The sequence below is a fragment of the Mya arenaria genome, chromosome 5 (assembly GCF_026914265.1).
Source record: "Mya arenaria isolate MELC-2E11 chromosome 5, ASM2691426v1".
In the NCBI taxonomy this organism is placed as follows: Eukaryota; Metazoa; Mollusca; class Bivalvia; order Myida; family Myidae; genus Mya; species Mya arenaria.
Genome location: NC_069126.1, coordinates 28,171,643 through 28,183,360, shown reverse-complemented (window position 1 = coordinate 28,183,360; position 11,718 = coordinate 28,171,643). Strand labels below are relative to the sequence as shown.

Here is an 11,718-nt window from a genome sequence, read left to right as displayed (position 1 = left end):
AAATAATCGTAAAAAAACGCGATTTTTAGTCATTTAAAATTACTGCGCTTTATGTCGTCAGTAAACAACGTCGCACGCGATTTTTGGTGTAATTGTACGAAAGTTTGTTTTCTACGTCATATTTTCCACAAATTGATGATATCAGATATGCAAGAAAATATATCAATCATGTGTTTCCGGTACGGATAAAAAAAAATCCTAGTTACCGGCTCACGCGCGTGCCGTCGGGTCGGATTTTTCTATCTGTACCGGAAACACATGATGGATATTTATAATACTTTGCAGATCGCCATAAGTGTAAACATTGGAATACAACTTACATTTTCAGCCAATGAAATATAGATATGCAATCATTATTATAGGCTTTATCATTCGGAATTTCAAGTTTTGCGGGCGTTTGTATTTTTGAAGTCCTACTTTAAGCCTTCTTTAAGTGAATTGCCACCCCCCCCCCCAAAAAAAAAACACACACAAAAAAAAAAAAAAAAAAAAAAACTCTGTTAATTGATCTTAATCTTATTGCCTTATTGTCATATAAGATCTCCAATCTGAGTGTCCTGGGGCCGTATTCATAAACTTCTTAAGTCATTTCTTAACTTAAGTCAATTTCTTAGTCAAATGAAAAGAAATGTATGAGTGTTTTCAACATTAAAATATCTTGTTTTCAATAAGGTAATTATAATAGAAATCATGTACATTGTGTATTTATTTTTTATTTTTTATTTCATATGACTAAAAGGATAATAAAATGAGGAAAGTGACTTAAATTGGGAAATGACTTAAGAAGTTTTATGAATATCGGCCCTGCTGTGCAGTTTGGGATGTTTTATTATAAAAATGGACCCTAAATGGCCCTGGGCCAATAAACGAATACACAGTCAGGAAATTGGCCCCTACTGTGACACCAGTGCAATTAGCAGGAGATGCAGGGGATTATCATGCCAAACATTCCTTAAATTAGGCCTTTAAACAGTTACATGACCTCAAGTAATATTTAAACGATAAGGAAGAGCTATTTCGCTTCGCTCACTCCGCCCATTCTCAATCATTAAAATGTTACTTCATCCCATCTTACATCTATCATCAGCTTGCATTGGAACTTTTCTACAGTGATGTTACATGCAAAACGACAACAGGTTTTGTAACGTTTGAACGAAGAAATAAGAAAAATACAAATGAACTGGCAATTGCAATATAAATCGAATTCATGATTGCCAAGTGTCGAGATAGAGGAACTGATATCCGGCTTGCTAACGATAATATCCTTTTTCACTCGTGATCATAGATTTTTTTTATTTCATCGCGTGAGCACATATTTTTTTCTATGATCACTTGTTAAATAAAATAGATTACATATAAATCAATAAAAATCTTCTTTATTTCCGCCAAAATATTCTTAAAGACTGTTAGTAATGCCAACCATACACAAATGCCAGTCACCTTAACCGATTTAATTTTAGCCGATTTGACTATCAAGATGTTAAACGTCATTATGAGTCATGAGTCACGTGATATTGTGACATGTCAACAAAAGAAACCGAAAGTTGAATAGGTAAAACATATTGTTTATTGTTTTATATTTTAACAAAGACATTTAAATGTTGTTGTTGATTTTTTTTTAAGTTTTTGGTACTTATGTATAGTTATATATGAAGTAAATGTTAGTCAGTTGAATCATACTAGATCCATGATTGCCAATTACTGAATTTGGGTAATCAGATAATTGCAGCTACTCGAAGGTAATTGTTAATGATATAAACTTTTATTTGCGACAATAAAGCGTGTAACAATCTAAAGTGATTGTTCAGAATTATACAATCCTTTTAATCACTACTATTTGTATGCCTGGCTCGTACAATATACTGTAATCAAAGCACTGATGGTGCGGATGGAAGGTGTCTAACATCTTGAACACCATGTTATTGTTTCACTGTGGAACCAGGGGGAATGCAATGTCATTAATTATGCTCTTTGTAAAATCACACCAGCGTGTGGTGTTTAACTATTGTAACCAATAAGACCTAGTACTGACAGTCCATATAAACAGCCGCTTCAAAGACTTCGACAATTTTTATTTGGCGACTCTACGTTTCCATAGCCCACTTGTTGTTTTCCTAGCCAACAATGACAGATCCCAGCACTAAGTATATTGAGCGGAAAGATAATGGGCACCTGCTAGATAGTTAAAATGTGGCAATGCTTGTTGACAGAAGTCAACCTAAATTAGTGTTTAAAAACATAAATGTGATAAGAGAAATGTATTGGCTAAAAGCAATTAAAGTGTAACTTTGTGTTTTTATTCATCATTGAAGTGTTAAGTTTGTGGAGTAACAGTTGAAGAATATATTTTACATTGGTATTGATACATTGGTATGAATCAGTCGACTTGTGGTGTTTTGGGAACAAAATGAATATCTAAATGTTAAAACAGTTCCCTAAAGGGTAAAAATGAATAGCTTGGATGCATGGTTTAAAAAAATATGTTTGTTCTAAAAAAATAACACTGTTAGTATGATTATGGTATAATACCCTGCTAAACTTTCATCAAGTTTATTTATAAGCACTAATAGAATACTGATACACAAAATACATAAGTTTGCATAAAGACTTGAAAAATGATATCAATTGAAAATGTTAAACAAATAATAAAACAACAGGCAGACATTTTACGTTTGTTCTGCTCTGCTTTAATTGCTCAGTTCCAATAAAAACTGAAAAGCTATATAAACATGAATTTGAAAACAACACAGATATAAAACATAATACCGTAACCATTAATATTAAACTTCAGTAACAAAAATTGAAGTTGCTTAGTTTAAAAAAGTATTAATTTCAAATTTACATATACAAAGTATTTTAACAACAATACAAATAATAAGGATTGGAAAACAAGTTACTAAAAAACTTATGTAAATTCCTTTCCTGAAGTTGCTTAGCTTTTCAGCCTGGTTGCATACCTTTTTTAGCCTGGTTGCTTATCTTTTTCAGCCTGGTTGCATTCCTGTTTCAGCATGGTTGCTTTCTTTTATCAGTCTGGTTGCTTACCTTTTCAGCCTGGTTGCTTACATTTTGAGCCTGGTTGCTTACCTTTGAAGCACCTTTTCATCCGGGTTGCTTACCTTTTCAGCGTGGTTGCGTTCCTTTATAGCCTGGTTGCTTACCTTTTTCAGCCTGGTTGCTTATATTTTCAGCCTGGTTGTTTACATTTTCTGCCTGGTTGCTTACCTTTTCAACACCGTTTCAGCCTGGTTGCTTACCTCTTCAGCAAGGTTGACTTTTTCAGCCTGGTTGTTTTCCTTTTTAGCCTGGCTGCTTACATTTGCAGCCTGGTTTCTTTCCTTTTCAGCCATGGTTGCTAACCTTTTCAACACATTTTCAACACATTTTCAGCCTGGTGGTTAACCTTTTTCAGCTGGTGGTTTACCTTGTCAGCCTGGTTGCTTACCTTTTCAGCCTAGTTGTTTACGTTTTCAGCCATGTTGCTGACATTTTCAGTCTAGTTGCATACCTATCCAGTTCCTTGTCAGCCTAGACGATTTCTTATTCAGCCTGGTTGCTTTTAAGTCTGGTTGTTTACCTTTTCAGCCTGGATGATTTCCTCTTTAGCCTGTTTGCTTACTTTTTCAGCCTGGTGTCTAACATTTGCAGCCTAGATGCTTACCTTTGCAGCCTGGTTACTTTACGGATTGTAACGAATGAACCAAGAGCTTATTGACAGCAAAACACAAGACTCGGGAAAAAATCAGAAATGGCTGTAGCTCTTCAAAAGCATAATGCAACCACACTGGAGGAGCTGCACCCTGGAGATTTAGTGGAGTTTGATCGAGGGATGTATTCCCACTGGGCAGTTTATAAAGGTAGGTTAAATTATATCTAGGCAAAATAGTATTGGATATAAATGAAGGCACTTATCAAGCAATGACATTTGGTTAGTCAAAATGAATTATTTTCAAAAGTATACAAAGGTTTGACCTAATAATATTTCTCATAACCCACGTTTTTGGGGCCTCGCCTGAAGTGTAGAGTTTATATGTAAGGAGATTTTGGTTTTGTTGATGGTAGGAACAATTGTTTTAAAATCACCATTCTTAGTTTTCCAACAACATCATCTAACATTACACCTTGCTTTGAATACTGTTTTTTCTATAGAAACGTTTATTTTATGTGCTGTTTGTAATTGTTTATTCATACTTTTTGAAAAAAATATCAATAATTGTTTAACAACTTTTCTCTAAAAATAAGTTTTCCAATTGCTGCTAATTTTAGAAAAGCACTGTAGAGTTGTTTATCGTAGATATTAAATATTTTAGACATAATTATACATATTTATATGATGTAAATTAAGAGTTTTAGCTAGAGGGTTATTTTAAATTAGTGTGCTGCAACCTGTCCCTTTTTGGAAACACCCTTCTGTCCTCATGGAGATCAGAATGTGCATTCTGCTTCCTTCAAAGAATTAAATGCTTAAGATTATCAAGTATTTCATTTGTTTCGGTCCAAACTTGAAATGTGATTATGGACTCAAATAAACTTTACGTAATAAGTAGTTGAAACCTAATATTACCCCCAAAAAGCACAATTTCTAACATTTTCTGCTTTAATTATTCACAGCCCGATTCAATGTGTCTTTTGGTTCCTTATCATATGTCCCTTTTTAGCACCCTGTCCTTTTTAAAACTTGGCTTTAACCCTATAAGTGTCCATCATTGTTTAAAAAGTTGTTCATATATAACAAAATGATTACACTCTCAGTTGAATTTTTTATGTTACAGGCAAAGGTCGAATTATTCACTTGGCTGGTGACGAAAATGATGGCTTAAACGCGAATCTCAATTCTGGAAATATTTTTACAATATGTGGAAGGCGTTTTAACAAAGCGTTTGTGAGAGAGGATGACTTCTGGGAGGTTACCGGGGACTCGAAAGCGTATAAAAATAATAAAAGGGATCAAAAGATGACGTAAGTGTTAGTCTTAATCCAAATATTATACACCAACACCACTGGATAGTTTACACTTTTTCAGACTTCACAATAAGTAGTCACGCAGATATATTTCACACTGATGTAGCTTAGCAAGTTCATGACGTCATGACGTCACAATGACGTCACCTAATGTTGTTTCTAAAGGAAGAGTATTCTAACTTAAAACAGAGTTGTAGAACATGAAATTAACAGTAAGTAAATCATATCTACGGTGGCACAGAGGTGACATGTGTATGTTTTTATTTATTTCGTGCGCACGATAATGGAGTTGTGCGCACGAGATAATTAAGTCGTGTGCACGACATAATTAGCCAATCAGAATACACTTTAACATCCATGTATTTAAGGGTTATTCTAAATGGCTAATTGTGTCGTGTGCACGGCATAGTATCTCGTGATAAATTAAAACATACACATGTCACCTCTGTGCCACCGTACGTATTAATATGAATTTTTAGCTCACCAGAGCATGAAGTGCTCAAGGTGAGCTATTGTGGTCGGTCTTTGTCCGTCGTCCGTCAGTCAGTCCGTCCGTCAACAATTGCTCTGAAACTACCTGGTCAAATTCAATGAAACTTCAAAGGAAGTTTCCTTGGATGTGACTGTCCCTTTACAAAAATACAACAAGGGGTAACATTTGATTAACAACAACAACAAAATGGCCGACTGCCTGTTTTTCTTTAAAAATCATCTCCTCTGAAACTACCACTCCAAATTCAATTAAACTTTACTGGAAGCTTCGTTGGTTGACCCTTTACAAAAATACAACAAAGGGGTCACGATTGATTAACAGCAACAACAACAAAATGGCCGACTTCCTGTGTTTCTTTAAAAAATATCTTCTCTGAAACTACCATGCCAAATTTAATTAAACTTTACAGGAAGCCTCCTTTGGTGTCCCACTACAAAAATACAACAAAGGGTCAGAATTGATCAACAATAACAACAACAGCAGCAACGACAAAATGGCTGACTTTCTGTTATGCTTTAAAAAAAAAACATCTCTGAAACTATCACTCCAAATTCAATGAAACTTTACATAAAGCTTTCTTGTGTGACCCTCTGCAAAAATACAACAAGGGGTCACGATTGATCAACAACAACATCAACAACAACAACAACAAAAAATGGCCAACATCCTGATTTGCTTTAAAAAAACATCTCCTCTAAAACTATCAGTCCAAATTCAATGAAACTTTACAGGAAGCTTCCTTGGGTAACCTTCTACAAAAATACATTAAGGGGTCGCGATTGTTCAACAACAACAACCATCTGACCAACTTCCTGTTTTGCTTTAAAAAAACATCTCCTCTGAAACTACCAGGCCAAATTGAATGAAACTTTACAGGTAGCTTCATTACATTGCCTTTTACAAATATAATACAAGGCATCGTCATCAGTAAAGATATGTTTAAATTGCAACATTTTTATTAATGCTTTATCACAGAGTTGTGGCACTGCTTAGGTGGGCGTTTTAGGGCCGTCATGACCCTCTTGTTATATATGCACAACTAATTCAAACTACTTGTGTACCAGTCTTTAATATGGATGGTTTTGAGTTGAATCCAAGTTCATGGCTCTTTGTAGACAAACATATCTCATGTAGCCGTTTGACCGTATGAATCAATGATTTTTTTCTGTTATCGGCGAACCATGGCAGACATAAAGATTGCCTTGTCCTGCTTCCTTGTACGCGTCATCGTCGTCGTTGTCCGACAATAGGCTTTGAACGTCTTGATATATATACGTGGGTCATGGTCCGTAGATGGCCCTATATTAATTTTGGAGTCAGAGGTGAAAATCATTATGACCTTTATTGGAAAAAATACGGGCCCTCCCGACAGGCGACAACTTTTTGCAGATTTCTTATAGATGTTAGTTAACTTTTACATGAATATTTATTCATTTTTTTTTATAATCATTTTCATTGTCTTGAAATAGCGTATGTTAAATAATCCAAATGTGTCTAAATATGTCCTATGTACGTTTGTGTTACTGATAATTGAAATAGCACCGAGCAGCCTAGATTTCAGATTTTTAGACCTTCAAACCAATGGAAATATTATAAAAAACTGACGTTACACGCTAAATAAAATTACCTATGGGCATTATTTCAATTAATTATTTTGTAAACCAGACTCCATGTTTAAGAATGTTTCCTTTGTTTTTGTCTTTACATTACCTCCTGTATCGTAACGGTAGCTAGTAGGCGGAGCATAACCGTTCAGTAACTGGTAAGCAGATAACTTGAAAATTATACCACGCTTGTTATCGAACGCTGTCGTTGACAAAATGGTACAGAACAGTTACGTAACCAACTACCATCACGAGGAAGTGCGCGTGTATATCAATAACTCGTGTTGTGGGTGCAGAAACTATTACTAATTTTCTATTTAACGCAATGTCCATTAACCCAACATCACTGTCATTTCAGACCTCGCGATGGAAAAGAAATTGTGAAAAAAGCTATGGAGATGATTGGAGAGATCGGTTACAATCTGTTGTGGGGAAATTGCGAACATTTCGCAAAATTTTGCAGATACGGCAAGTCGAAGAGTGACCAGGTAAAACTAATGACCAAGCCCCAAGGACTAGCGTCTATTCACCAAATAACGATACAATGCGTATGAGTACAAATTTAACATTGGATCAATATACAACGAAACACACAGCTTAATGACCAGAGGAATGCTTTTTACCTATTGATGAACATTTGTTGTTGACCGTTTTTAGCTCATTTGTTTTTCAAAGAAAAGGGTCGAGGTATTGTCGTGGTCTTAGTGTCGGCGTCGGCGTTGGCCTCGATGTGCAAAAACTTGGCCATAACTAAAAAACTGTTCAAGACATTTGAATGAAATGTATTACACACGTCGCAAGAGACATTGCCAATCATGAGCAAGCCCCTGTACTTTGGCAGGTTATGCCCATTGTTTGACTGAGAGAAAAAAGACGAGCGTTTGCGTTCGATTTGTGGAACTCTTGTTACAGATCAACAATCGGCATGCAGTACCTTTCAATGTATATGGCGCCGAACTGCCCCGAATATAGGGCTTACAGCTGCCAAACCAACGGAAATATTGTACAACAGTTTCGCACCTCGACAAACAAAATTGCCCATGGACGTTAATTCAATGCATTATTTTGTTAAAGATGACTTACTTTGGATTGTACCATGTTCGAGAGGGTTTCATTTGTTTTAGTCTATACATTAAATCCCATATCAGAACGGTAACAAGTAGGCGGAGCATAACTGTTCAGTAACTAAGGAGATAGCTTCCAACGCTACTCATTTATATCACGCTAGTTATTGAACGTTGGCATTGACAGTATGGTACAACACAGGTACGTCACCAACTACCCTCGTGAATGAAAGTATACCAATATGAACTAAGTTCGATGAAATAACGAGTTAATATTACATGGGCAACCTTGTTAATGGCAAGATTGATAAATAACGAGTATATTTAACACGGGAAACCTTGTTAATGGTTGTGATTCTAAATACCGTGAATAAAAACGGGAAGTTTTGTTAATGGTTGTGACTGATAAAAAAACGAGTATATTTAACACGGGAAACTTGTTAATGGTTGTGATTGATATGATAAAATAACGAGAATATCTAAAATGGGAAATCTTGTTAAAGGGTGTGACCGATAAAATAGCGAGTGTATTTAACGTGAGAAACCTTGTTAATGGATGTGACTGATAAAATACCGAGTATATTTCACATGAGAATCCTTGTTGATGAATGTGATTGATAAAATACCGAGTATATTACACAACAGAATCCTTGTTAATGGATGTGACTGATAAAATACCGAATATATTTCACACGGAATTCGTTGTTAAAGTGGCACTCTTATTCAAAATCAATACATACACATGTGTGACAAACATTAATTTTGACTCAGAAAATATTAAACTACGTACTAAATAATGCATTTATGGAAAAAACTGTAATACGATTGTTACCGTGTATTTAATAGCTGAAAACCCCAAAATATTAAGTGATTGGTGAATGCTTAAAGATTTACAGTGATCTACTATCGTCTCATACGGTAGAAATACCCTGTTTTCTGCACATTTCTTTCCAATTGAAATCGGAATCCTTCATCAGAACCATTGTTTTCGACATTTATCCATCCTTTCTGGACAATTGTATAAAGTGCGGTAAATCTTATTTTGGAGTAATAGTGCATCTTAAATGGTTGTGACTGATAAAATAGTTAGTATATTTCACACGGAAGCCTTGTTGATGTTTGTTGCAGGTGGATAGTTTCCTTACCATGGCCAGTGTGGGCGTTGCCTTGGCTGCTGTGGCCGGCTATGTTCTACCAAAACTCCTCGGCTCTGGTGAAGAAGAAAAAGAAAAGAAGAAGAAAGAATCTGCGTATCAGTGATAGCTTTGAGCTCAAGAACTGTGATAGTTATAAGAGTTATTATGGATAAATATCGATAAAAATAAACATTTATCCTTTCTCTAATTTTGTTGAGAATATTTTTTCTTTGTTTTTGTGTGTCTCTTGATAAAAGACACTTGTTTGAAACCTAACTTAACGCATGAATTATTCACATAAGTATTTGTGGTTGTTGCTGTTCCACAGTCATCAAAATGACTCAATTTTAATTAAAGAAATTTTGAAAGCATGCTTCAACATACTCAAGATACAACTTACTCAAGATATATCGGGAAAATGTGCTGGAATGACTTTGTAAAACATACCATATATTGTTAGTTGATACTTTTTACATTCTATATACATTTAATCATATGTGTTGTGTTGTCTGTGTAGTTTATTGACCGGTAAATGCGCACAATATAGGTTCATGCAAAAAAAATGTTTCTTTTTAACTTTAATGCATTGTCATGTTTAACTCATTAAACTTAAATGATAAAAACTAAAAAGTAAATGATTTGGGTATAGATGGAAAATATAAGCCTTTATAAATGGATGTTTTGAATTATTAGCTACATAGCTACAAATTCCCCTGTTAAAAAGCGGCAAAATATTGCTAATATCTTTTTTACTTGAACTAAATATTATGCTTTTTTGTTTTGATCATTATAAAATCTAAAAAGTTAAACACGATAATGCATTGAAATAGTTTGCTTCAACATGCAGTGAGCGCCTTTAAACATGCGTATTGTTAAAGTGACACTCTTATTCAAAATTAATACATACACATGTATAACAAGCATGCAATTTGAGTGATTAATCTTAAACTTCTAACTAAATAATGTTTTAATGGGAAATATTAATTACTGCTGAAACGATTGAAACCGTGTATTTAATACCTGAACTCGCAAAAATATTAAATGATTGGTGAGTGCTAAAAGTTTTACTGTGATCAACTCTCATATCATAAGCTAGAAATACCGTGTTTTATGCTCCTTTATTTCAAATTAAACTCGGTATCCTTCAGAAGAATCATTGTTTTTGACATTTATTCATCCGTTTTTGGTATATTAAAACTATTGTATTAATTTGGTAAATCTTATTTTGGAGTAAGAGTGCATCTTTGAAAATGTGATGTTTATTGTTGCTTTTTTGTGGTAGGAGTTAACTGTTAAATGTTATAACGTTGTAATCATTTTTGATCCAATCGGATGACAGTATATTAAGTATATCTTATATGTAACACTTAGTGAAGATTATATTTAAGATTTAAAATTTAACAGGTTTTTCATTTTTTTTTAAATATACAATATTGGATCACAAGCAGAAATAACAGTTTATTGAAAACATGTACCTCAAAATGTAAATGTTTTTTTTTAATTCAATAAGTCATTCCAAATTTTAATTTATAAAATGTTGGACTACAAGAAGAAAAGCCAGTTTATTGAACTCGCGTACCTTAAGAATGTTATTATTTAAGTTTGATTTTCAATTTAATAAGTTATTCCAAATTTTTACGTTTTTCAATGATGGATCACAAGCAGAAAAGCCAGTTTATTTAACTCATGTACCTTAAAGAATGTTATTATTTAAGTTTGATTTTCAATTTAATAAGTTATTCCAAATTTTGAGATTATAAAATGTTGGATTACAAGAAAATAACCAGTTTATTTAACTCATGTACCAATGAATGTGGTTATTTAAGTTTGTTTTTCAATCCAAATTTTTAAGATTATACAATATTGAAACAAACGCAGAAATACTAGTAAATAAAACTCATGTACCTAAAGAATGCGTTTATTTAAGTATGTTTTTTTGTTTGTAACGATAGAAAATGTCATTATATAGTAACCAAGGGTCTTTGAAAACATGCTGGAACATATGCACTCTGTGATAAATGCCTTTAAAATCACAATGCACTCTGTGGGTGAGTGCCTTTAACATTATCAATTACTAAGATTTAACTAATGTGATGTAATGGCTTAGCAATAGATATGGCATATTGTAAATGTATTTATCATTCTACAAGGAATATATTATATGCTTATGTTTCTTGTGTTGTTGTTCGAGTGACTATGTTATCAAATGTGATATTTATTGTTTTTGTTTTGTTGTGATAGAAACTGTGATGTAAATGATAAAAATATGACAGTATTTTTTCAAAATGTTTGATGTTAAATTTTCATTTTGATCGATGACCGATCGATCGATTTGCCTGTATTATAGGTTGAATCGTCAACATGTTGGTTGTTCATACTGAAGGTTTATATTTATAGTGTATACATGTAACTTTTTAATGTCATTTATGAGTATCATTAAACCAGACAGTTAAAATGAA

General features: G+C 33.7%; 1 protein-coding gene across 1 annotated transcript; it reads left to right on the top strand.

The window, feature by feature from the left end:
• Positions 1–1,496: 1,496 nt before the first annotated feature.
• Positions 1,497–11,718, top strand: LOC128235044 (phospholipase A and acyltransferase 3-like). Its single transcript, XM_052949744.1, has 5 exons — positions 1,497–1,552; positions 3,628–3,857; positions 4,773–4,959; positions 7,418–7,547; positions 9,252–11,718. The coding sequence occupies exons 2-5, from the start codon at positions 3,749–3,751 to the stop codon at positions 9,381–9,383; spliced, it is 558 nt and encodes a 185-aa protein (XP_052805704.1). The 5' UTR covers positions 1,497–1,552; positions 3,628–3,748; the 3' UTR covers positions 9,384–11,718.